A 27702-nucleotide genomic window follows, 5' to 3' on the forward strand; every position below is an offset into this window, starting at 1 on the left:
CGAATAGCGAGAGAAACTGAGAGAAACTTCAAACAAACACACTCAAACAAACACAAATGATTAAAGGCCCATATTACTGTATTTTCTGATGTGGTGTAATGTTGTTTCCTCATTACAAAAATACCTGGAGTTGTATTTTGTCTCATTCACACGTTTAAAAGACAAATCTGCATATTTTGACTGAGTTCTTTTCTCAGAGCTCTTCTCTCAAATAGAAAACACCTTGTGATGTCATGTGGTAATACAGGAAGCGCTCCACTGTGTTACACCTTCACTAGAATCATTTGAATGATGTCAGACCTGAAATTGCCAGTCTCTACTGAACTAAAGATAAAAGGTAGCTGTTAACTTGAAAACTACCTGCTCTGCATGACATCACAAAGTGGAACAGAACATTTTGAGATTTGGAGATAGACTAATAATGCAGGATTACCCAAACATGTGTGAATGAAACAAAACACAACACCAGGTATGTTGTTGATGATGCAACAATATTATAATTTAGCTTAAAGCTCACAGGAATCAATTTTGTGTAATATACCACATTTAAGAAAACCACTTCACGTTTGCTTTTGACCAACGTTATAACATAGAAGTCTTAAAAGAGTAGATTTAGCACAATACCCCCTCTTTAAAAAGCCAAGAACTGAGCAGTTATAAGAAAGACACAGATAAACACGTGCCACCTTTTCAAATCTAATTTTTATTACAAAAACTATAACCCATCATCTGAACCGCATCTGGGGAGATACCAATAAATCTATTTGTCTGGTAGAAATGAAATGTCTTTACTTTGATCACCATTAATTTAATAAAAATATACATAATTGGAGGTGATAAATAACAATAATGGTGAGATATGCCTTATCTTAATCAAAATAGATAAGCTTATTCATTCAGTGTTTACATAATGGAACAGAGCCATGTGGCAAACGCGGCTCCGTGGAGTGGACAGAGACAGTGGACTCCTCACCAATTCATTTACGACAAAGGATCATGACTTGTTACCAGTTATAAAGCTTGAAATCAGGAGTAACTTACTCAGAACTGTAGGTCTATTCTTAAAGCAACGTTGTGTAACTCTATATGAAAAGAAGGTAGAAATAGCCTCAAGCCTCAATAGCTCAAACGTAAATTTTCATTGAATTTCACTTCGCCAGCTTCTGGCGCTCGGACCTAATACAAATGGGCTATGCTATATATAATATATATGCTATATTTTCATTTTATTTAAATCAACTATTTGTATCCAGGCCTGTTAAAACAAATAGCACGTGAACCAAAATGTAAATAAGAAGTATTTGTAATGACAACTTCTAATCGGCCCTATTTATATGTGATTTCTAGTGTCTAAAAGTCTAAAGGTAAAAGACCAATGGCGGAACCTTTCTGAGCTATTTGGAAACAGGAAGAGGGATTTTGTCGGCGTTGCACAGGTCGGAAGTTCTATTAGGAGTCACATTGAAGTTCGCCTTAAACTATCCATGAATTAAAACGATAAAAGGTACTATTTAGCAGCGTGTATTTGTGTTTTGAATTGATGTCTTTACTTGAGCACTTGTGTATCCGTGATTTTGAGTTTTACCTTTGTTTGGACGGACACCGAGCTAAAATGTCAGCTAGCAGTAGCCGGCAGCTACATGCTGTCTAATTTTCTGTAGCTAATGAAAATTGTACTCTCTCAAACAACAGTGATTGTCTAATGTGAGATATTCAATCTTTTCCACAGGATACGTGTAACCATTCCTAATGAATGGTTCATTCATGCAACATCTAAGATGTTTACTTCAAAGCTGATACTTCGTCTTGGTCTGCTACATAGAGTGACAGGTGAGTAGTCCACTCTGATGTTTAGTGTTTTGTTCAGATATAATCTTTTGCCTTGCAGAATGGTAATACACGTTTGAACATTCTTCTTGTTACCCAGGATCACTTCATGTAGATGTCAGCCAGTTGAAAACTTCTCTTCCTCGGGTCATTCCTGCCTGCTGCTCTTTATTGAAACAGAGAGGCTATTCTACAGCAGCAGACAACACACCACCTCCACGATGGGTGCAGCTTGAGCCTGAGCTAGAGGAGGTTTTGGTTCCTCGGAAGCTGTCAGTGAGTCCTCTGGAAAGCTGGCTGTCGCTCCGTTACTCCCTCCCCCCAGCACTGGAGCCTGCTTTGCCCGAGGAGGAGACAGCACTGTTGGAAGAGAAGGTCCTACCCCCAGGGTCTGTCCCAGTTTTGGAGGACGACAGTGAGTCAGCCACACCTCTTAGCTGTAGAAATGTGTTAAAAATTCGACGAAGAAAAATGAACCGACATAAATACAAAAAGCTGCTAAAGCGGAGGAAGTTTGTGAGGAGGAAAGTGCTTGAGAGCAGAGGCAAAAGGAAACAGGTGAGCAGTTGTGGAATAGATCATGTTATTTTGCATTTATCTTTGTTTTATCTTGCATTCAGTGTCAGAGATTTTAATGAAGTTTTTTCTTTGATTTGCAGAAAAAGTTTGAAAATGACCTCAAGAGAATTTGTAGAAGAGCTGGACTAAAAGCTGCCCCAGAGGGATGGACCGCACCAAAACTCTTCATTAAACAACATGGAAATAAATAAGACTGATTATTTACGGCAAACAACACCTGCACACACTGTCTGAGGGAAAAGCTAATTTTAAACGTTTTCCTCACGTCACATTCTGTAAAATATTTTATGTCAAGGTGTATAATGTTGAATAAACAACTAATCTAATATATGTTTTCTTGCAGTTTTTATTTAACACAGCAGGTGGCAGTATTCATGACTAACTTCAGCACATATCTTGGCTTAATTAAACATGCACTAATGGAAACTTTACCAGAATGGCTGCAAGAAGAAAGTTTGATTTATACCAACAAAACGGCTTTTTATTAAACATTTTTCCTCCACTTGTGTGTGGAATTGAGTCAGACAACTTAGTGTGATTTAATACAACTGTGTTTTTAATATTTATAGCCCATTTTAACAAGAGTTGGAATTAACTAGCTTTGTCATAGTTACACAGGTAAAACATTATTAATAGCTTTCAGTTTTCACAATAAATCTGTGCCCGTGTTGGATTTCATCGGTGAAGGGGCGGAGCGTGCAGACTCGAGGCTGCGGGGATAAAACAAAACACAGCTGGACTGCTGTTCGCTCAACGGAGCCGCTTTGTTTCTCCGGTGTTTCTCCTGCACCGCGGCTGTCTCACCCGAACAACCGAAAATGCTACTCGACATGACGTTTCTCTCAAGTAAGTTTTCTGAAAAGATTGCAAACACTTGTAAAGATGTGCATTTAGCCTATAGATTCGTGTTTAAAGTGTGGCAGAAAAGTTTAAGATTATTGCAGAATGTTGTTATGTGACAATTTTGCAGACACTTTAACTCCAAGCAGGGTTATCAATCGTGAAAACACTTACAAACACACATTTTAATAATTTAATAATAACTATTATTTTGAATTAAATATGAATGTCATTGCATCATCAATGTTATTGTCTATAGAGAAGAAGTTTTTTGAATTATTATTATTATTATTTAATTAACAATCTTGGCTACTTTATTACTTGTGTTTTGCCTGGTTACATGTAACACAGTATTGCATTAAAGGTGTGGAAGTTTGCAGGCTTTTTCTTGCCTGTTGTGTTGTTCGTGTAGGGTCTTTGTGGCACGGGACCAATATGTTTCCAGTTAAACGCGGTTTGAGTTTAGGAGTCAGCACAATCCTGAAGCCCCTCATTACAGTATATAGGCCTGTGTGTGTGCGTAATGAACGTTTCACCGCGAGAGGTCTGCTTTGATTCAGCTCCACGTGGAGGAGGAGGAGGCAATTACCACCCTGTACACCTTTATGATTGGCTACTCTCATAATTATAAGGGTCAATAGGTTGAATATAGGCTAAACGCCAAAATGACTACCATTGCCTCATTGTATTGAAATGTTTGACTTTTCACATTTAAACAGTAGCAGCAGTGTCAGTAAATATTGGTAAATGGTTAAACTTGTTATGTAGAGGCAGTAAAACAGAACCTCTTTATGTTTATAGAGAGTCCCCAGGGCTTTCAATTGGTCTTTGTAGATTTTGATGATTCTGCACATGGACAAGTCTGTACTGTGACTAAACTGTGACTAAACTGTGAGTAAACTGTGAGTAAACCTTGCATTTCCCCCAAATTCATCATAAATTAGAAAAGAAAAGCTGCTGAGTGAATGTTAAGTGCACATCTGTCCCATTGAGAATTACATTTCTTTCTTCTTCTAAACTTCTTTTGCTATGAAACCACAGACATGCAAAATTGATGCTTAAAAGAGAGTAACAAAGCGTAAAGCAGGGCCAGGCCATAAATAAACTGGGACTTATAATGTAAAAATTTTCCTAATCAGTAACATACATGGAGTTGTGTTTTGTTTCATTCATAAATGTTTAACACACAAATCCTGCATATTTAAGCTGAATTCTCTCACCCAGAAAACACTCTGTTCCACCTTCCACCTACAGGAAGAGTTCCACTGTGTTTTTGAACCTAATCTTCATTAGAATCATTTGGATCATTTCAGCCCTGGAAAGGTAGCTGTTAACTTGAAATCTACCACTAAATGACATCATAAGGTGCAACAGAACACTTTCATCTTCGGAGATGTAAACAGACTAATTAACCACAGTGTATGAATGAAACAAAACACAACTCCGGGTATGTTTTTGATGAAATAACAATATTATTACAAGGGGTAAAGCTCAGAAGACATAGAATACATTTGTTTTAACTACCCTATGTGATAGCCTGTTTATGTAAGTGCAAAGTGATTCACAGGATTTAAATAACAACACTGCTTGTGCAGGTAATTGGTTAAATGTGTGTTATTATGCAGCGTAGCTCAATAGCACATTGTTAAGTCGTCAGCATTAGTTCAGCCTTGAGTCACCAGCCACTCAGAGCGCGCCTGGAGAAGAAATGAGACTAAATTACAGGGTCTTGGATACTTTGTTTTACCTTCCACTTGAAGAAATGCTCTCCAAGAGAAAACCACCAAAGTTTTCCAGATAGAGACATTTTCTGAATGTGTGCAGAATATATTGAAGATTTACTTTGCCATCAATGTAAAGGTCACATAAAGGATGGTTTGCAAAAATTGTATTTACACTTGCGTCACCTGCATGTCTCAGTGACTGTAACATCTAGACAATGCTACATTTCCAGTATATTTTGAGAAATACCATCTTATTCACTTGAAGCACTTACTTTTTGTGTTTGTCCTCTATATATCTGTGAAACTTTAGTTGCTTATTCAGTACAGTAATGATAGCCCTATCTGTACTGTAAGCTGTGTATTTCCTTAATATCCAAAAGCCACTTAGTTACAGCATTAAAAGCATAAAAAACAGGTGCATATCTTGGAGCATCATCGTGGAAGTTTGAACGGTTGAATACGTCTTCCTTTCTGCAGGATCCAGGAGCAGTTATGATGATGAATAGAAACTTTGTGAGCCTCAGCTGTGTCTCTCGCCTTTAAGTCAACAAACAGCAAATTAGCAATGTGGGAAAAAGTATATTAATAGCAAATGCACTTTCCGAAACCTTTCTGTTTGTTTCATAAGAGGAGAGACACATGGGTGCTGCTGTAACTTTGAAACGCTATAAACACTTTTCCTGTGGGGCACTTGAGAACAGACAATAACTCTCCAATTTCAACTGATATGACAGAATGTATTCATCCACTTTAATATTTGTTTTAAATTTAGTTAGGTTTGTTATTGAGTAAAGTGATTTGTGTTTTCCTTTTTCTCTTCCAGTTTTTGCGGTGCTCTTCCTGCCACAAGGTAACACACCCACACTACAGAACTCGCCACTTTTCTCATATTATAGTAATCCATAGCTATGTTTTCTGACTAAATTTGAGGAGTAAGAACCAGTTTAATTTACATTTTAAATCAGTATCAATTATGGCACTTTAAGAACTATTCAAAAAGTACTTTCACATATGTTGAACCTAATCTTTTTAATTGAAATTTTTTTACAACACAACAAAACCTGAAGTTAACCATGCTAATTGTGCCATTTTCCATGATATAGAGCAGTTACTCATGTAAAATACTGTATGTTCTCTGCAAAAAATAAAATATCTGTGCATACTCCTCCTTCTATGTAGCCTTCAGAAACTACTTACCTTGTTTTTTTTTCTGAAGTGTTCTCTCAAGTGTTAATGTTTATTGAGGTGTTCATGTTTAGGTTTGTACGATATTGCAACATTTTTATATGATGCTTTTTAACTTCAACCCAGTAAAAACAGTTTACATCAAGAAACTCACCACTGATCTGTCAATTTCTCTATTCCCAGTGCTAAGTCAGGGCAGTAGCTCCCGGCTTGGTGCGGTAGTGGAGGCGCGGAACATCACCCTCCCTGCTGGCTCCCGGGCGATACTCCCCTGCCGCAGCCCTCGGATGGTGTGGACCCGGGACAGGCTGAAGGACCGACAGCGCGTGGTTCACTGGGACGTGGTACGCAGCAGTCCAGAGTATTCAGTGGAGAGGGTGCTGGACATGTCCCCTGGAGCCAGACAGAGAGTCTACAACAGCTTCAACAAGGGACGCATCTCCATATCTGAAACGGCTTTTAATGATGGGAACTTCTCTCTCATAATCCACAGTAAGATAAACTTTTCTATGAGCAGAGAAGAGAAACAGCACAGACAAACTTTGAGAAACTGTATTGAAGGGAAATTACTTACACACAGCTCACACATTTCAATATAATATCGAAGAGGAAATATAACAAAAGACTTGAGGAGGAATAAATAGTTTACGGAAAATATAAAGATAGAGTCAGAGATGGAATGAAGGGAGAGAGAAAGTCACTGATGATGGCAGAGTTAAGAGGAAATGGAATGTCTGGGGTGGCTGGTGGTTTTGCTGCTGTGGTGAGAGGTGGTGGGTTGCAGTGGTTTATAGTTAAAATGACTGGATGAAGGACTACATAGTGCATTTATATGAATTACTACGTAGTTTATTGGGCTATGTCACGGCTTTCCTGAAATTGTGCTTTATTTACAGATGTGGTTACAACTGACAAAGGAGTTTACACCTGCAACCTGCACCATCACTACTGCCAGGTTCACCAGAACATTCAAATCCAGCTCAATGTCACCAAATCAGGTAAGACAATAAAGTACAAAGTTGTGCTCAGAACGAAGGGGCAAAAACATTATCATTTGATTAAAATAAATAAATGATCTCTTTATTGTGAATAATCCTGTATTTATTATTTTTCTTCCATATTATTTCTGACCTTGTCAAAGCTTTACTTTTGAAATACACTTGCTACATAAGATAAGAAGATATGAAAACTTTAAAGTGCAGTAATAGCAGCGTTAAAGTAATAAGATTGAATAACTTAAATTAGATTACATTTCTGATCTATGTTATAATGTTGTTTCCTCATCAAAACATGCCTGGAGTTGTGTTTTGTTTCATTCACAATGTTTAGCTCACAAACACTGCATATTTAGGATTTCTTCTCTCAAAGAGAAAACACTGTGTTCCACCTTGTGATATAATGTTGTAATATAGGAAATGCTCCATTTAGTTTTTTTGTTTTTTTTCTCCCTACATTTTCACAATAATGGTTTGGATAATTTCAGCTCTAGAATTGCCAATCTCTGCTGAACTAAAGGTAAAGTTAACTGTTAACTAACACTAACACTTAACACAAACACTGCATGGCATCAAAAGTGGAACAAAGCATTTTGAGCTCTGGAGATGTAGACAGACTAATAATAAAGGGTTACTCAAACTGAATGAAACAAAACACAACTCTAGGTATGTTTTTGATGAAGAAACCACATTCTAACATGTCTTAAAGTTCACAAGAGTCAAAGTGTAATATAAGATCTGAAAACTATTGATCTGTTTCAGCTCGTAAAGAGAAGCGCTACTGGGACGGAGAGAAGACCGTGTTTGTCGTCTTATTAGGCAGTTCAGTGGCGCTGCCCTGTGTGAACCGGCGCCCTCTGTGGCGAGAGGGAGCACAGGAAGACCAGCAGCAGGTGGCCCATTGGGATTACCAGGCTCCAGGTGTACGTCCGGACCGAGCCGAACGCCTGGTGGATCTGTACGCCTCAGGGGAACGTCGTGATTATGGACCACTCTTCAGCCAAAACAAGATGAGCCTGGAGGAACACCCATTCACACTGGGTGACTTCTCTCTGTCCATCGCTGAGCTGAAGCCGGTGGACATTGGGCTGTACTCCTGCCACCTTCATCACCACTACTGCGGTATCCAGGAGAGGCGCATCTTCAGACTCACTGTGGGACCCCCGCTTCCACCCAACCCTTCCACAACCCGCCCCACTTTCCAGAGCAACGAGCTGCCCGAGCCAAGTAAGACAGCACAACAACAGCTCAATATTACGTTAGAGTGAATACACAAAAGTGAATTACATTTTATTTTCATTTCATCACCTCAGTCATCCATTTACTTGGACCAAAAAGTGGGACCAGCCCTTACTGAAATGTCAGTGTTCCAAGAAATGTCAAATAAGTGTTTTATTTTATTATCCAACCTTTGTTTTACAAGGCTTAACAAATTCATATTTACAACATTGGCCTGGTTTGATATGGGCAATTCTTCATGTCAGTGCAACTGACAAACCATGAACAGAGCTAAGGATCTTGGTCTTTGTAGTTGTTGGTATGAGCACTTGTTGGTATGAGCACTTTCACATTATCACACTGCTGTGAATATTAACCAATCATAACAGGCCAGTACTTGACATCAAAATAATGGGTGATTAATGAGCTCCTTCTTTTCACTTAAAAATTGCACAACCATGTTTGTTTGTGGTTTAAAATGACTGATAGAGGACTGGACCAGACTGACAGACAAATTATTTAAGCACTGAGTTTTGCATTTCAGACCTGTGTAAATACCTAAATACCAGACTATATTTCTACTTCAATATTACAAATTCAGGCTACATTAGCCATTTGATTATATGGTGCTACATACCTTGCAAATCCCCCATACCTTTCGCCTCTGGCCCATGTGAGAATACTTTTCTCCTGGGTCTTTTTTGCACTATTATTTATAGACATAGCTGGTCAGTTAAATCAGTTCACTTTCTTTGCCAAAGCTGTGTTTTTGTGCTTGAGTTTAGGAGGAGGAGCGAGGAGGGAGAAGGAATGTAGATGGAAAGCAGAAAAGCATGAGAGTCATCGAGGAGTAAAGAACAAATAATATAAATACAGGAACAGAAGCCATTTGTGTGTGTGTGTCTGTGTGTGTGTAAGCTCTATAGAAAAAGCCACAAATTGTCTGTAATGGTTGTGGTCTTATTTCTCCCATAAACTTTTTGCGACCCCTTCACTAGTCCTTTGTTTACCACTGGAAACACTTCATTTTAATTGGTTGGAGCAGAGGAATAGTTTTTGGGTGTGGAGGGTCTTGTGTTTTTGGCCCTTTGTTTGACCTACATACGACTTAGCTTGTGTGTGTCTAGACTTGGGATGTCAAAATAAATTATGAGTAGATAGAAACATATAAGGTACAAATTCAGATTTATCTTTACCAGACTATGTAAAGGACAACAAGGTTATTACATTACTATTATTTTTGTTGAAAATTGAATGCAGTTATAATAATAATAAGGAGGTAGGAAGGTTTCAAAGGTAGTCATCTGGACACTGTTATTGAAATCAAGATGTTTTGACTCCCATCCAGAAGTCATTTTCAATCTGAATGCTCCAGCCTGAGAAAGTCGAATTTACACTGCTCTGAGCCCTGCACTAAAGGGAGGAATTTTAACCTGAAACTGCCCAGATTTTGTTTGCATGCCAGCCTCCTTATAATGGAGGTAGAGAATATAGGACCACGTCAATGTAAATTATGACAGGGATATTTAAAATCAGGCTGTATGTCAAGTTTTTTCTTAGTATTGAAATGAGGGGGAATGAGAGGTGTTGTAGTAGAAAACTTGATTAACTAAAGACACGTACTGTGATTGATTGATTGTGACTGATTAGTTGACTAAAGGGAAGTAGCAATGATGTCAAAAGCTTTTATCTCATACTGTACATCTGACCCAAATTGCACTAGATTTTAACTGTACAGGAGTTCATGCAAAAACAAACAAACAAAACTTGTATTTTACAACTTGTATTTATATGTTAAAAGGAGGATAAACCTCATGATTATCTCCTAAATTTCCGTATCTTAAATCCTAAAAATAGGACCACAACAAAGTACCTTATTACAAAGTACATTTTCAAGTCTTTCCTTGTAGGACTGCAAGATTAAATGCAGTTGAATCAAAAATGTGATTTGAATATGCGCAAATAGTAAATTGCAGAGGTTGTATGCTTTGTAGTACCAACAAACAACAAAATATGCTTAATATAATTTATATAATTAGGCCTTATTTGATTCCAGTCTCTTTGTTAATTTTGCTACTTATTTATTACCATTTATATTTTTGCTCTTTATTATTTAATTCATTGTGATGTGTGAGCTACTGTGCCCAAATAATTTCCCTTGAAGTCTAAGTCAAAGTCAATAAAAACTGCTAACTCCGCAGTTTAGATCATGTTCTGTTGTTTTATCAGTTAGTTCATAAGCCTGTTTTGGTCTTTTTGTCAATTCTTCTTCTGTGTTTAAATTGGAAACATTGAACAGAATCCTATTTTCAAAACATAAATATCGTATCTAATCATAACTGCAATCCTTGTCTCCCACAAAAAAATTACAATTAGACATTTTTCCCAAATTGTGCAATTTAAAACTCGTCTAGACTTGTATCTTGGGTTCTGTTTTTCTGGCTTCGTGCTATGGTCTTATCAGTCAGCAGCACTATGTTTACAGGCCGGTTGAGGAAGTGCCGTACATCTGTTTAACATCTGGAGACAGCTGTAACATGAAAGCACCGTGAGGGAGGAGGGGGCTGAGATTTGGGGCATCTTTAAACACATTCTGACCCATTAAGTTCTATGCGAGAAGATGCCCACGTGGATTGCTTTTACTGTGCTTTCAACTATAGCCAACCTTTTTTATTTTTTCTATGCTCACCAAAGCAAAAAAAAGCAATTTAAACTATACTAATCAAAGCGTGATAACAATTTTCTCTGTGATGGAGAGCAATTTGGAAGCTGTCAGCATTTTGAGGTTGAGAAATCTTTACAAGTATATGGATCATTGAATTGCAAATGATATGCATGCGGTGTGGATTGGGTCACCTTTATGCAGAAATAACCATTCCGATGTGTCAAAGGGAAAGAAACAGGATTCGGAAGCAGCTTGGGACAAAATAACCTTGGACTTTTTGTCATATTATAAAGTGACAGGTCTTAATTACCAACAAGGCTAGAACTGCCATTTTAAGGAGTAAAGCATTAGCGCCAAACAACACTATGAATTTAAAGTAGGGGTTACAGTAAAGTATGGGTTTTTCATTAGTTGTTGTGGTAAAAAGCAAGAGGATACTTTTACGAGATTAAGTAGGGAGTTTTGCTTGCCAATGTATTAGTCAGAGAATTAGGGAGTAATAAGAGTTCTGTGGAATAATATTTAGCAAACCTCAAGCCAAAAAATTTAAACAGACAAAAAGGAGGTATTTTGGAGGTACTGACTGATACTGAAATGAATCACACATAGTTCAGAGTTGGGTCTGGATCTATATTAGAACCATGTGAAGACCAGGCGCTGATATTAAAGAAACTAGGTATATTATTAGTATGCCATGGAAAATAGCAATTGGTGAATTTATGCTTTATAAAAAAAATCTAAATGAAATTGCTTTTTAATTTGTGATTTATGCTTTCGAAATTATGATTCAGGTCACAGTGACCATTTTGAATACATCCAAGAGCATTTATTTGAGAGAAGACTTTAATATGAACTGTGAAACTAATACAAAAATTCCATTCATTTCAGGTCATGTTGATTGAGAGGTCTATAACTGCAGACTTCTCTGACAATTTTTTTATTTAATGAATAATAATACCTTCAATAATACTAGCGGTACTGGTAGAAAAGAAGTTATTTTCTATAATACAGTCAAGGTGATCTGTTTTGCTGAGTCTCGTTATTTCTAATTAAGTAATAGTATTTTGAAGTAACAGTAAAACACTTTCTCTTGTCTGTTCCTTTGTGACCAGTTCCCAAACGTGTGTCATGAGTACTTTTCCATGCTTTCAAACCTCCAGTGTTTTTGCGCGTATTAAAAAGTCCCTACTGGAAAAAGCACTGAGACAGAGCGACCACATTACAGTGTTTGTCTCACACTTCTCATTTCTGGTCAGTCTGTGTTTTTTACTGAGGAGAAAAAATAACAGCTGCATGACATCAGGTCTGGAAGCCATTTCACAGAGCAGCTTTTTGACATTTAACTTCTGCCCTTCATCCTGTCTCTGGCATTTACAGCCAAATGAAAAAGAAGATACCCCAGGGAGAAATTATTAAGTGTTTTTTAAAAGTCACTGCGTTAAAATGTGTTATGACAATGATCACGGGACATAGGGCAAATTTAAGGTTAAGGTATACTTGCGGAAACTACAAGGAAAAAATCTTCCCACTGCATTTGCCTCATCCCTCTGGAGCAGTGGCTAACCGCAGTGCCAGGGGACCTTTCTTGGTCACTAGTACCTGTTTGGGGAGTGGTCTAAATTTTTTTGGTTGATAGTGGAAACTGGAACACCCACATGATGCCCAGGACCTTTTTTCTGTAAGGCAATAGTGCTTACCACAACAAGAGTGAGTTTACTGCTTGTGCCTGTCCCAGGTGTAGATAAATACAACAACATAAAGCTTTAACACTGATATGCTGTAGATGATGAGGAAGACAGAAAGTGAAAATCCATTATTATCCATTATTTAAAAAAAAATAAAAAATAATAATAATACATATAGCGAGAGAGAGAGAGAGAGAGAGAGAGAGAGAGAGACAGAGAGAGACAGAGAGAGAGAGAGAGTAAGAGGAGACTTCTTTAAGTAAATATTTATTTTACAGGGATTGAAGACGATGTCCCGAGAGTTGTGAATGTGATTCTTCCAGAACAGAAAGGATATTTTGTCCAACATCTGGGTTACTTCCTGGCCACGTTCTTACTGCTGGCTCTCATCGCTATAGCTGTAATTGTGCTCACAAGGCGACGCAAAAAGAGAGGTGAGATTCACAAGCTAATTACACAATAATGACTAGTTGTTATGTGTCTGTTTTTCTCTTTTTAGTACTGGAGTATGACATTTACAGATATGAAAGGTAAGGGACATTGGCATTTATTAGGAAGCCATTGCTAAAAAAGACTAAAGAGTTAATGTGAAACTTTCTCATGTGCAGGAGCAATATAGCAAATGCTGGTGAAATTTCACTGGATTGCACTGAGCTGTCGACTTGTAGCCAGGAGCCTTCAAACTCAGGTAGTGTCAGCTTCACTCACACAACCTTGACATTTCATGACCAGTGGGAGAACTACTCACTCAGCAATTATGAGACTTGTGTTAGTTTTCAAAATAATACAACTATAATACTCCTTCAAATTGGAGAATAGATTTTTGCGCAAAGATAAAATAAATCAGGACTAGACATTAAAACTCAAAGTAGGCACAAACCAGAACTAAAAAGTGTGAACACAAAGGTCCTATATTGGAGTCAAGTATTTCAAACTTTGGCCACATTTGCCTTGGTATTCACAGGCGAAAATATTCTGTGAATGAAATAACCATTATAACAGCATTATAACTGATAATTATTAAAAAAGATATAATTCTCTTAACTTTACTTCCACCTAATTACATGATGTTATAGTAACAGGAAACTTACTGCAAAATTAATTGTGCTTACATTTTACCTTTTCCTTATGCAGAATACAAAAACAACCTCCTGAAAGAACGAGGGATGGCCAAAGACTGCAATAGAGGTGAGTCTGATTTCGATGTGAGTCACCACAACTAAACAAGTAATTTTAAGAAGACACGTAATTGTACAACTCCTCTTTTTCCACACAGACTTTGAAGCGAAGCTGTGGAAGTGAGTGAGCTGTTTGTGCAGTGCTGCTGGCAGGTCCAGAGCAAACAACAGAGAAGTTGAAGACCAAAGGGAGACTAAAAGGACAGAAGGACAGCGCCCCCTGCTGTAGCTCTAACACTAGACACCATAATGCCTTTGTTCATGTATAATAGCTACCTTTCAGCAGCTGTTCTAACCAAATGTATATAGTTAAGCCAATGAGTAACCATGCATTTTCATACTAATAATATGTGGTTTCTTTTTATTGAATGCATGTTACTTATAAATTTTGTGTATTGTGCATGCTATAAGTGACCTATTTTTGCACAATAACTGCAGTACTGTATCAAAACATTACATTTTCCATATGGTCATTCATTACACTGCTATTGTTTTGATAACAGGGATGTTTGGTAAAAGTATGTCTCTTAGGCTGTATTTCAATTATACTTTTTCTGAAAGGACTAAAGGCACAGTTAACTGAATCTCAGGAAAGAATTATCCAAACATTTTATCACCTGTTATTGGACCATGTTGTGCTTTTGAGCGCTTACATTAACCTATATAATTTTTAAACACTGACTTTTTAGCTTTTTCATTGGCTTTATGATTTATACTAAGAAGTTGTTACAGGCTGTCTACTAAAGAGGTGACTGATATTAAAATGCAGTCATAATTCTTAACCTTCATAGTGTACTGTCTCTCACAGAGAAGCTTATTCTGCTGGTCTGATTAAATAAAAATGCTTAATATTACAGCCTTTTTTTCTGAAACCCCAAACATATATGGCATTTTAAACAAGCATTTTAAATACAGATTAGTCATCATAATAGGCTTTTATCTTTTAATTAGGCAAACAAAACCGATCTCTCTCTATCTCTCTCTCTCTCTCTCTCTCTCTCTCTCTCTCTCTATCTATCTATCTCTATCTCTCTCTCTCTCTCTCTCTCCATCTATCTATCTATCTATCTATCTATAACATTTGCAGGTGCTGTTATTGGCAATATTACTCTCATAGCCTTACCATAAATTTGCTTTTTGACCAGAATACCATTATTATTGTTATTTTTACTATTATGTACAATTATGTACAATATTAATTAACGTTTTAACTAGTTGTATTGACAGAAGAAAGGGCCTAGTTTTTATTTATTGGCTTATCCAGACTCTTACATTAGCCCACAGCAGCAAACATGTGCATGTGTTGCGCGCACAGCCCAGGCACGCCACTAGATGACAGCACTGTCTAACCAATTAGCCCGTGAAAAATAGCTATATTCCCAACTCCATATCGCAAGGATGTGGACTGTCCCTTCCTGTTTTAGTGCTGAGAGAGCCACCGTAGCGACTCACAGCGGAGAGGGAATACATGCAGCCACAACGCCGCGATTATGTGCGGATTGTCGCGGACTCTCATTTCTTCGCGCAGGTCTCACAGCTGGGTTTATTAGCCAATGCTCCGATGTTATTGTACGGGTAGCTGGGATCGTAGCAGGCCTGTTTATTGCGCTGCCAACCCTTGTTCCTTCTCTGTGTCAATGACTGTCCTCTCAGCACTCTCATGGCGGAGACTAAAATAATATATCATATAGACGAGGAGGAAACTCCGTATCTTGTCAAACTATCTGTAGCACCGGAGAAAGTCACCTTAGCGGATTTTAAAAATGTCCTCAACAACCGACCGGTTAATAGCTACAAATTCTTCTTCAAATCCATGGACCAGGAGGTGAGTAGCCATTTACCTTATTACCTTATTATTAGCTTGTTACTGTAGCTGACGTGCTAATTACGAAGACAGCGTGTTTTGCAGCGTGTGTGGACAGTGAATGGTCGGTAAACGTGTGCGTAATGGTGCCATGTTAGCAGCACGCTCTTGGCACCTGCTCATTATTACAGTCAGTGTCCTGTGCGCAGCGGAGACACGAGTGTTTGAAGTGATCGGGTCGGAGCTAATGACGCACACACCGCATGTATTACACTGGGCAGTCTCATGTCAACACAAAGAGCCAGCAGCAGCGCCGTGGTCCAAGTCTCCACACCATGGCTAATAGCATTGCTGCGTTATTTCACCCACTGGCCCATAGGGTAGATATATACTTCAATTATTTAGTGGTAATAACTCCAACTCTATTTTCACTCCTATAATACATTGCAGGTGAGTCCCAGAGGATCGGAGCATAGCTGGTGGTCAGTGATAGCCACAACTAATCATGACCTTACTGCTTTCTCTCCTATTAAGGGAGTTTTCCCAACAGTGCATCACACATTACTGTTTACATTGCTCCCCTTAGCAGCAGATCATTACTATATTAGCACTGACAATATAGTCTGGCTATTCGTCACTTAGCCTACTATTCTCGAAGGTGTGTCTTATCTAATGTCAAAGTTACTTTTCTTTTATCTAAAATATGTAAAATTTTAGTACAATGTAGATATAATGTACAATGTAATCTTATCTCTTACAGCATTTTGTCTGACACATTTTTTCAGTAAAAGTTTCCTAAAATGTAGGCCAAGTTGACTAGTTGATATCGCAGTTATGATGTAGTCTTTAATGGCCTTCTGTATACATGCTATAATTTTTAATGTTAGATTAAGGTTAATTGGTTATAATGTATGGATTTTGTTGGCTAATCTGTAGAGATTTAACCAATAAAATTGCCTAATAATATTGTAGACTTTTAGAGTGTATTATTATGCAAACCCTTATGGCTAAAGCACTCTGTAATGAGAAAAAGGAACTACCTGGCCCTTCACTGCAGGTGTTATAAGGAAATTGCTATTATTAAACACCTGCAAAATTTTAGGATGCTAATTCACACTTGGGTTTAAACCTGCACTAAACTTGCAGCAGACCAGGACTAAACCAGGACTAGGACCAAGACTAAACTGTGCTCTAAGTAAAACCAAAAGCACTCTTAATCCTTTGTGAAAGGACAGTAATGAAAGTACATAAGGGTATTTATAGATAAAAATAAATATATAATATATAATATATAAATAAATAACAAACTACAACTACAACAACAACAAAAAACAAGTTTCCTACTTTACATAGGCTCTCCATAATCTTGTAATAAATATCTTGCAGTCAGGTGAATACCCTGACAACATTGTATGTTATTTGGACTTCGTTACAGCTCCTCTTGTTATCTGTTGTTCCTTTCTTTGTATTCCTTTGTTTAGTTTTCCGTGCATATAGATTGCGTATGATTTCTCTTATACCTCGCATGGCTCTCATAGTCCCTCTTTAGGCCTGGGCTGACATATCTGTGTCAGGGCATTTCTCATTCCAACCACAGTCGTCATACTCAGACATGCACATTACTGTAGGGCCCGCTGGAATATAGTCCTGCATGATATGAGAAAAATAATACAATATTCAATAGCTATGTTGAATATTACAATGATGACCATAACCCACAGTTTATTAGCTATAGACTGTTTTGGTGTACCACTCATTCACTTGGAACTACTAGTAAAATGTATATTCTTTCTATTCATTTATTCATTTTTATTTTTCAAATAAGAAAATGTTGAATAAATCAAGCCCAAAACAAGACTAATGGAATGAGACATCACATTTTTATTTTAGGAAGTAATAGGGAATCATATCAAATGGAAGACCTTTACATTATATAGTTTCAAGGATGTTGTGTTGGCTGCTGTGGTGATAACAATATTTTATTGATTGTACACCTTAAGGCTGTAGTTGACTAAAGAATTCATGTTCGACTAAAGACATGTGTTTCCAATTTATTAGTCGAGTAAAAAGGAGCAAAAGATACTATTCAGAATCGCAATGTATCTGACCCTAACTGCACTCACAAGACTACACCTGCAATGGGGTTCCTGCAAAAACATGTTTATCCAGAAAAAAACTAGGAAACTGTGTATTTAAATAAAGACAGATTAAACATATAAATCAGCAGTTTAATCTGTTGTGCTGACATATAAATACTATAAAATACCCAATTAGCTGACGAAATTTTAGTTGACTAAGACAGCATCACCCATTTAATCTTCTAAATGACTAAAGGCCTACAGTCCTAGTACAGCATACACATGCATCACAATCTTTATCCTGTCTCACGTTGTGGTCTTGTGAGGGAGCTGGCTCTTCCTGATGGAGTCTATAGGTTTAAACACTGGAGTCTCAAAGTGCTGCTGGCTGCTCTCTGGGCCTCAGGTGATCAGTGCTGATTATGGAAACAAACAATGTGTGTTTACTCTCTCCACAGAAACAAGGCTCCAGTGAACACAGTGAGACAAACTTATGTGTTGGGATGTCAGTACTTAGGCTGCTAGATTAATTGCAATAAGATTTGAATGGAGGCAATTTGCAAATTACAAAGGTAATTCTTTAAAGTACCATAATGTTGTCCACAAACAACAAAACATCGTGTCTTATTCTGCATAAAAACTGCTAACCAGTTTAGATCTGTACAAACATGTTCTGAAATGTGTTTCTTGTATTAGTATGTCAGTCCATATTTCTGTACTTCTGGATTCTTGTCATTTAAAATATTAACTTTGTATATAAACATAAATCACAAATCTAATTGCAATGCATTTTTTCCCCCAAATCGTGCAGCCCTAGCCAGTACTAAGTCTATTCTTATATTTTAATAATCCTGATTATAGATTTCACAGATGGACTGAATTTTTGGAGCAACAATGTCTGGTATACTAAATATTTTTAAACAAACAAATGTATGGAAGTTACTTTATGTCAAAAGATTGTGTATTGCTAAAAAAAATAGATGGAAACAATAAACGGACTTGCCTCTCTACAGATCAGACCTGTAATTTTCCTTGTTGCTTGTTCCCATGGAGCTAAGTTTAATGCCATAGTCTGGAAGGAGGAGAATTAACATTTCCATGGAGACGAGCAGGTGGAGGACCCTCTGTCAGAAGAATTATACCCTTATATAGATGATAAACCATAAGATTGTGTGACTAAAATTGACAGGGTCCGACAGCAGGGTTTGGTCGGCACATGCGAGGTGTCCTGCTTCTCTGCTTCAAATTGTTGGTAATAATTTAATGCTGCTTACCAGCCTTTTATTGAATAAAGTATACAGGGTGAAGGTAAAAAAATAAATAAAATAAAATAAGAACTATGGATTTATTCTCATTCCTGGGTCAACAATGGTCACAATGGTGATCAGAATGTTTCAAGATAACCGTAACTTGACATTCATCTCTTATATGTAATAAACATGAGGGAAGCAGTGTTGAGGAGCCTACAGAAGGCACATTCACAAAGAGAGTGTCTTCAAATGCGCACATGATAAAGGCGTCTCCGTCAGCATCCTGGCTTTGAGCTCCGGGTGAAGATTGAGCCTTTGTGTTGCCTTATGGTACTGGCACTATATGGAAGCAGACCTCGGCAAAGGCAGCAAGGAGAGACGAGGCGGAGAGGAGAGGCGAGCTGGCCGAAGCATATACAGACAGACATTATTTCTGCTGGAGAATTAGCTGGGGAGGCTGAAGACTGCTGAGCACACAGGGAAAACATCAAATCCCTTGCAGTTATAGACAGTGTTTGAAATGTAAATGAGGCGCTGGTGCAGGGTCCTCTGTTGTAGACCCCTCACTGAGCACAAACACCAGCATTTTCTTTATTGGAGGCTCAAATGCATTTATACTGGGCCTATCAGCAGCTAAACAGGCAAATGTATAAATGATTTGCCCTGAAAATGTCCAGGCTGCACTGGCCCTGTTCTGCAATATGCCATAGGGCTTTGATTTTTGGACATGCGAGATTCTGTGGTGGCATTAGTGTAGTTAGAATGTTTCCCAGGTCTGATATATTGATGAATGTCTCTCCCACTCTTCACCCCCATTTCACACTTCCTATTGACCTGTCAAAATTAAGAAATATTAATAATCTGAAATATATCAGTGCCCACTCTGCTGTCTGTTTATGATAACACATTTTGACATGTGATATATTGCTGCAGAAAATATCACAGTAAACAATAATGTGTGGCCACTGAGACAATAATGCTAATGATAAGATAATCTCAGTAAACTTTCTTCTAAATGTAGAATACAATTAAAATGAGCTGCAAAACATGAATTGGAGAATGAAACACTGAAGAAGTTAGTATAATGTGTCATATGTTACTTATTCAGCCCTTAACCGCTCAAACATGTCCCTGCTAGTGCAAAGACCTGAGCAAAGCCACTCTAATCTGAGGTGACTTTTGAACATGTAGAATCAAACATTACTAATAAACAAATAAGGCCATTGTAACTATGATTTTTGACTTTTTAATTAATATCAATAATTCTTATGATCCAAATAATGGATTAAGCAGCCAGTCATGGATCCCCCATAGTGTGTGATTGCCCCACATACAGCAATGAAGATCAAACTAAAATAACGTTGTGTATGTTTCATATCTCTCATGTTTGTTTGTAATATTTATTTTTTACATCAATATTCACTGGAAGACAGGCTAATTGAGCATGTATTCATTTGAATGTGTCCTCTTAGCTTCTGGTCGGACACTTGAAGGTGGTGATAGTATTGTAGTTGTCTCTCTGGTGTGAGTGGGTTCGACATCTCACTATAATGCAAGTCACAGCGACTCTGAACGCAGCCAAGAGCACGGTCTGAAAGGAGCTGGCCTGTTTGTGCTCAAAGAAATACAGGGGCACTTTAAGGGAGAGAATCTATCTGGAGTCTAGCTTAAAATTTGTAAACACTTTCCAATTCTCAAGTGATGTGCGTCTTGAATACTAAATATTGAGAGTTGACATTATGTTTTAAATGTAATTTCCACTCTGCAGTGCAGTTTCAGATATATTCTTTTGCTTTGAAATGTCAGAAATGATCCAGAACACAACATGACTTTTTATGATGGATTTTGAATGAGTCTATGCCATATAGAGATATGAACTCAATGTATTTCCTAAAGCTACGCAGCTGTCAAATAATATTTCTCCTTCTTTTAGAAAATATAAGAATTTATTTTTTAAAGAAATACATTGAAACATTTTTCACTTATCTAATATCTTGGGTGTTTTGTCTGTCCTTCATGATAGTATCAGTGTGGCAACATAGTTCTAGGTTGCTTTGTTTCCTTCTTAGTAATAAGTTATATTAATAGATTGTTATAATTTGTTTATACTGTACCACACCTTTATGTTTATTATACATTTATTATGACAAACTAGTGTTGTCACGATATTATAATACCATTTTGATACCACTCAATAACACTTGGAAATATAATGTGATTTTTATGCTTTTTGTTATTATATTGTCTCATACTAGTTCTGCTATAGATCAAGACCATTCTAAAATCATTCATGAATGTTTCAATCTATGTGATTTTAGTTCAGGATGAAGGCCTGTTCAGTTAAACCCCTATCTAGATTTGATATTAATTTTCTTATTGATTAGCATTATTAATTTTTGACAACATAATATATTCACTTTATAATACATTTTCACATGAACAGACTACTTGTGCTGTTCCAGTTGGTGTATCTTCTGGTTGCCGTGACGCCCCATCCCTCTTCTGTCTGTCAGAGCATAAACAAACATGGCTAATCTTCTCCAGCTACACAAATACCCTCGGCAGCAGAATCTGTGGTCATTACCGGGGCAAATGTGTTGCCATCATCCTGTGAAATCTGTTCAGAGGTCCTCACAAGTCTTTAGTCAAGTCTCTAGATTTGTGACATTGACCCGGCCTGGAGGACAGCATATTTTTACTGAGTGGAACTGACCCTGATATCTGATAGAGCCACAAGAATGCACCATGTGTTTTTGTGCATGTCAGAGCTGTCTGTTTTCATTGGCATTGTGTGCAGCTGATGTTGATTTCCCATTAGGAGGTTAGGAAGAAGAATATATTTTGGTTATGGATGCAAGATCCAGCTTTTTCAGTTCCCATACCAATTCCGATACTACCAATTTAAGTATCTGCTCATGCCCTAAATCAACCGATACCACAATTTTTTTCCCCTTAAACTAAAATAAAATAAGAGAAAACTTATCCAGATTTTATTTATGTAAAATGTATTTATGTAACTGTTGTTTATCCCTCAAGTAACTACAGAACAACTTTGTAGAAATAAAAATTCATTTATTATGAGACTTTCTTGACCGATTATGACCAGTTAACAGTCCTATTATATGTTTTTATGTGCAACCAGGATATCAGCAGAACCAATATTTCAAAACCGATATCTGATCCAGCAAAATTTTTAATATCGTGCCAATATTAGATACCAGTATGTTGGAGTTACCTTATTGTTTACATTAGTGGTGACTAATGTTGCTCAATTTTGATATTAAGAAGGAATAGCTTCAATACTAATACCGATCCTGATACCAATATGAAAATGTAAAAAACACTTTCAACATTAAATAATACTTTTCTTTCTGTGTAATCTCTTCATCTATGCAGTCTTGTTCTGCTACAGTTCACGATCATTCTAAAGCTATTCAGGAAAAATTAATTTCTGTCCTGTGAATGTGACTTAAAAAAAATACAAATTCTTGATACTTTGACAACTATAGTGGTGACTTCATTCCAACAAGTCGTCTTGCAGCTGGTGGTTTGAGAAAGAGGATGCAAACACTTCCTCATAAGCACACAGCCGGTGCAATGGACCCTGGACTCCCTCCCTCCTCCTCTTCCTTCCTCTGTCTCCCCCTCTCTCTCCCTCCTCCCCCTTTTCTGTCTCTGTCTCCTTTTCTTTTCTCTGCTCCACCCTGTCCTCCTTCCCTGTCCCTCTATCTTCCTCACTCCAACACATTCCTCTCCCTCCCTCTGCCTCACACCCTCTCCCTCTTAGGACTGTTAAATCTATACCCAGATATGACTCAGTGCTTAAATCAAAACTAGATACTAATCTGACCAAGTGCTAATACTGGAATAAATCTTATATAAAGGACAAACTTGAACATTTCCTGAATAGTCTGCACTTTTATCTGAGCTATAAATTAAGCTCATATATGACCACATGATTAAGTTGAGGAAACGTGATTGTGTTGAAAATAACATTATATTGTCTAAAACTTGTGCTTTTTTTGGCATTGAGTATTCACTGTTTCCCTTGGTATCAAAATCAAGTGTAAAATTTGTAGTTCTGTAACTGTACTACTCCCTCTTCCTCCCTCTCCCTCCTCCTCAAGGCCTATCACGATAAATACTATATCGACTTATCGTTCAATATATGAAAGCTGGAAAGCAATTTTTTTCTTTCAGTATTTATTGTGTGTACTTTTTCTTTGTGCTAGTAGGATATTTGGAATTACGTTTTGGTTATTCAATAAGATTTAAGCTGTAAAAGGTTGACTTAATAATAACAATTAAAGTGACTCATTACAGAAGCAAAATAAGTACTTAAGTATTTAATTCTGCTGTTTATTTGTTGCAGCTCATTATTTCTAACAATATTGTATTTGTTATTGTATTTTTCGCATTTAGAATTGTTTTTGTGGTTTAAATCTGCTTTTGGATTATTGTATCAGTGGCATAAATTAGTTTGAATATTATCATTTATCATTTATATTTACTTCAGCATTATATGTCACTTCGAAGACCTATTTTCCTTCCTCTCTCTCCTTCTCTCCCTCCTTCCCTTACACTCACACTCTCTTTCTCTCCCTTTCCTATTCTGTCCTTCCCTCCCTCCCTTCTTCTTCTTCTTCTTTTTCTTCTTCTTCCCTGAGGTGGGAGACAGCAGCCAGACCCTCACTTCTGAGTTTCTGCCACAAGACCACTTTATCGCCTCCACCGCTCCCATCCTCCACTGGCCCAAACACACTGGCCTGGCTAATCATTTCAGTAACAGGGAATCTCTGCCAAACACTAAACCTCACAGTCACTGTTAGACCCTCCTGCACAGTAGAATCTGCTTTTTCATTCCTAACTTTTAAAGCCAGTCATCTTCATTTTCAGGTTCAAAGCCAAAGCTAAAGTAGGGCAGGAGGATTTTGGTTAATGAGAAAATATTCTTGCTATTTGGTATTCTTCTAATAAGCATAGCCAGTAAGCAGAGTGATTAGTTGGTTTATGTTTTGCAACTAGTATTTCATTCACAGTGCACATTTTAATCCAATCTGAAGTGTTAAATTTTTGAGCAAAGGAAAAATATGAATCCCATGCACTTCCGAACTTGTATGCAGAAACTAAATCATGAGCACATTTTGTACATAAAAAGATCGGATAGTATTACCTAAAATTTTAGTAACTGCAGCCTTTGGAATATAATAATTCAAAATAGGGATCGTGACTCTATTTGCAGTTTTAGCAGTCCTTTCCTAAAGTGAGGTCTACTACCATCTTTGGAACTGCTACTTAATTAATACCCCAACTCCAAACCCTAACTATCGTATTGAACAGTTTCTTCTCAACTTCAGTTTTCCATGTTTCATTAAAGATGCATTGTGTCACTTGGGTCCGCTTTTCTCCATGGAAATGTTGCTTTGTCTGGAATGTTTAACAGTATGGTATTAAAACTTTCTATCTTCATGGAGACCAGACCAAGTTACAGGTCAGATCTGTGGAGAGGCAACCCCGCTCACAGTCAGAATGCCTGTTTTTCTAGGTATTTTTGAGCAACAAAACCATCTGAAATTGAATAAATATAAGGTAGATCTGTTAAATGTCATACTCTAGAACATTCCAGACAGACATCTCCATAGAAAAAAGTGATAAACCCTTCACTAGAAAGTTACACAATGCACCTTTAAGTCTTATTAAAGAGTGGTTGTTATAAAGTGTGACTGAGGTGTCTTTAAACATCGAGACACATAATGACTTGTGCACATATTAGCGTTGGTGTTAACTCCCTAACAGAGTGTGTGTAAGGTGCATAGGCTGATCAGGCTGAGCAGGTGTCTCTCCGCTCTGCCCTGAACTGTGTCCCAGGAGGTCAGAGGCTAACTCAAGTATTCGTGTGAAGAATTTAGTGCCAAAGATGCACGCAGGCTGACAAGTCCGATAACTCTATTAATACTCCGACGCACAGCTTGACGCCTTGTTGTCGCACTGCTCAGGATTTTACAGCCCACTCAAACATTAGTGTAAGCCTAAATCAATACACATCACATAAAGATGTATGCAACAGGCAGTACTCACCTGAGCAGTGATTAAACAGACATTATCTTTGTACATGGACTCAAACCATGCAGTATATCTCTAACATTGAAACACAAATACATGCAAAAGGTATGACTATATATAATATATAAATATTAATTTTTATACTAAGGAATAGGCTTGACGCTCTATACCAATTTTGACACCATGATGATGATAAAAAAAAAAAAATAATAATAATAATTAAAAAAAATTGGCACTATAATGTAATTTTCAACAATACATGATAGTACTTTATTTAGTCTTTAGTTTGCTACATGGTCTTACTAGTTCTGATAAAGCTCAAGATTATTCTAAAACTAAAACAGGGCAGGTTCATACTTGTCCTTTTTATGTCATTTATGCAAGTATCGATTCTTTCTCAAATGAGTATTAGCCTATATAGATTATTGGCATTAGTATTGATTAGTATCTGATTTTTGATATGTTTGACAACCCTAGTTCACATATCGTGACATCATTGTAGCAGTCAGTGTGTGTGACATATATATAATTAAGTGTGATTTTTGACTTGTGTCTGTCAGCTGTGAATAATGCTTTTCATACTCCAGAGGTTTACTGATTTATGAGCTTGTCCTTGTCAGATTAAGCTGCCCTTATCACCCTGTAGTGGCTAGTGTAACCAGTATAAATCACTGATAGAGCGTAGCCCAGAGCAGCAGTGCTACCGCTCATTAAGACTACCTCCAAAGCAGCTTCAGAGCCATGTGGAAAATGTGACTAGAGAGTGTCTGTGTCTGTGGGTGGGTTGTGGGCACTAAAATGTGTACACACACACACAGTCGCATAATGGAGACCTGCCTCTTCTTTTATGGGGACAAAAATTAGGTCCCATGAAATTTGCCTTAAATCTTTTATTATTAAATTAACATCATGGTTTAAGTTTAGTTATTGGTTAACTTGGTTAAGGTTTAAAGGTGTAACTTTTTTTGGTTAGATGTTCATCACCTTCTTGTTTCTATGGATATCATTGCTCTGCTTCGACTGTTCCACAATATGACATTAAACAGATCTACCTTACATTTATTCAGTTCCAGGTGGTTTTATTGCTCAAAAATACCTTTAAAAAACTGTCATTCTGACTTGTGAGCGTGTTGCCTCTCCAGACATCTGACCAGTAGTTGGCCTGGTTTGATCTCCATGATGATAAAAATGTTTAATGCCACACATCTCCATGGAGAAAAGCAGGTGGTGCAGCTGACCCTCCACCAGAAAAGTTACACAATGCACCTTTAAGGCAAGTAGTGCTTATGGTTAAGGTTAGGGTCAGTCTCCAGGAAATTAATTTTACACTGCACACTGAGACCATTTAATTACATTATCAATCACATTACATTATCAGTAAAGTTTTGATTCATTTTTATTTCGAGTTTGTGCCAAGAGAGAAACAATAATCATATAACAACAGAAAAGCACATTTCTCGAAAAGGAGCATACAAAATATAATTTTGTATGCATTTTGTACTGTACGCATATATATACACATACACATGCATACATACATGCACACATACACCCATATATATATATATATATATATATATATATATATATATATATATATATATATATATATATATATATATATATATATATATATATATATATATACCCCACACAGATACACACATGCTTTTCCTGGTACTTCTCACTGATTTTGTTTTAAATTTACCCCTTCCCCTTAATTCATAATGTACTTCTTGTGTACTGAACAGATTTTGGAGATTGAAATATGGTGCCTCAAGACATCTAAATAGAATCTTTATGCATGAAGTGTATTTTGACAAAAATGAGAAATTGTTTTTGACATTTTGATCTAGTGTGAGATCTATGTGTTTTAGAATCTGTATACTGTAGTCCAGATAACTTGATTAGTGAGATAGTGTATAGGAACACCAATATAACCAATAAGATGTATCTTACCGCAATAGTCCAGATAACAATTACGATGATCAATATACAGCAATGATTATCATAGTCAGCTAGTCACCATTTGATTAGTGGACTAATTATTGCAATCCTTAGTAGCATGGAAACTCAACATGAAAACTCAAAACTCTAAACTGTGTGTGTGTGTCAGCTGAACCAGGGATATGGAATAGTATCCATCCTGCAGTGTGTGTGCTCTGTACCCTCTCCTCCTCTCCGCCTTTCCTCCTCTCCTGCTCTCTGCTCTCTGCTATGTCTGACTGTGTCTCTGTCTCCTCCCCAGGGTTGTCAAAGAGGAGATTTCCGATGACAACGCCAAGCTGCCCTGCTTCAACGGGCGAGTGGTGTCCTGGGTAAGTGAGATGGATGGGTCCCCCTGTTGGCCGGCTGCCTGGCTCTGCAGCTGCGGCTCACACTGCAGTTATGTAGAGCACTTGTGGATCATGTAAATGCAACAGTGAAACGCCTCCTATGAGAATTAGAGTCACTCTTCACCTTTATGTCAGCCCCACTCGCTCTAAGTGAGTCCATTAGTGTAAAAATACTCCACTTGGCTTTAAGAACCCTACAGACAGTCACCACCTACATACTACTGACATGATCAGCTTGTTAAAAAATAGTAATTATATAAGTTGTATGGAACAGA

The 27702-nt window shown here is 37.4% G+C and overlaps 3 protein-coding genes across 4 annotated transcripts in view; all 3 read left to right on the top strand.

Annotated features, from left to right (window-relative positions):
• The first annotated feature begins 1370 nt into the window (after nt 1–1370).
• aurkaip1 (aurora kinase A interacting protein 1) lies at nt 1371–2732 on the top strand. 2 transcript variants are annotated; one of them, XM_020929977.2, is made up of 4 exons: nt 1371–1504; nt 1730–1830; nt 1928–2385; nt 2487–2732. In XM_020929977.2, exons 2-4 carry the CDS (start codon nt 1779–1781, stop codon nt 2595–2597), a joined length of 621 nt encoding a protein of 206 aa, XP_020785636.1. In that variant the 5' UTR covers nt 1371–1504; nt 1730–1778; the 3' UTR covers nt 2598–2732. The 2 variants fall into 2 exon arrangements, with proteins under 2 accessions (XP_020785636.1, XP_055022095.1); XM_055166120.1 differs by having other exon boundaries at nt 1943–2385.
• Nucleotides 2733–3135: 403 nt separating this feature from the next.
• Nucleotides 3136–14735, top strand: LOC110164715 (matrix remodeling-associated protein 8-like). The gene is made up of 10 exons (XM_020929818.2): nt 3136–3252; nt 5794–5820; nt 6339–6647; nt 7052–7153; nt 7913–8377; nt 12997–13152; nt 13218–13248; nt 13327–13406; nt 13853–13906; nt 13995–14735. Exons 1-10 carry the CDS (start codon nt 3225–3227, stop codon nt 14018–14020), a joined length of 1278 nt encoding a protein of 425 aa, XP_020785477.1. The 5' UTR covers nt 3136–3224; the 3' UTR covers nt 14021–14735.
• A 1391-nt stretch (nt 14736–16126) lies between these two features.
• dvl1a (dishevelled segment polarity protein 1a) overlaps nt 16127–27702 on the top strand; it is a gene marked incomplete at its 5' end in the record, with an annotated part of 36166 nt that continues 24590 nt past the window's right edge. Inside the window, 2 exons of the mRNA XM_055165927.1 lie at nt 16127–16182; nt 27340–27409. Of these exons, the coding sequence (XP_055021902.1) occupies nt 16127–16182; nt 27340–27409 (126 nt within the window). The remainder of the gene's footprint in view (nt 16183–27339; nt 27410–27702) is intronic.

Source organism: Boleophthalmus pectinirostris, unplaced genomic scaffold, assembly GCF_026225935.1.
Source record: "Boleophthalmus pectinirostris isolate CB_2022bp ecotype Guang Dong unplaced genomic scaffold, ASM2622593v1 HiC_scaffold_8, whole genome shotgun sequence".
NCBI lineage: Eukaryota > Metazoa > Chordata > Actinopteri > Gobiiformes > Gobiidae > Boleophthalmus > Boleophthalmus pectinirostris.

Coding starts and splice junctions, on each gene's coding strand:
- aurkaip1 (XM_020929977.2), top strand. CDS start 1,779: ATGTTTACTTCAAAGCTGATACTTCGTCTTGGTCTGCTACATAGAGTG. Junction 1,831..1,927: donor TCTGCTACATAGAGTGACAG/GTGAGTAGTCCA, acceptor CTTGTTACCCAG/GATCACTTCATGTAGATGTC. Junction 2,386..2,486: donor GCAGAGGCAAAAGGAAACAG/GTGAGCAGTTGT, acceptor TTTGATTTGCAG/AAAAAGTTTGAAAATGACCT.
- LOC110164715 (XM_020929818.2), top strand. CDS start 3,225: ATGCTACTCGACATGACGTTTCTCTCAA. Junction 6,648..7,051: donor CTTCTCTCTCATAATCCACA/GTAAGATAAACT, acceptor CTTTATTTACAG/ATGTGGTTACAACTGACAAA. Junction 8,378..12,996: donor CAACGAGCTGCCCGAGCCAA/GTAAGACAGCAC, acceptor TTTATTTTACAG/GGATTGAAGACGATGTCCCG.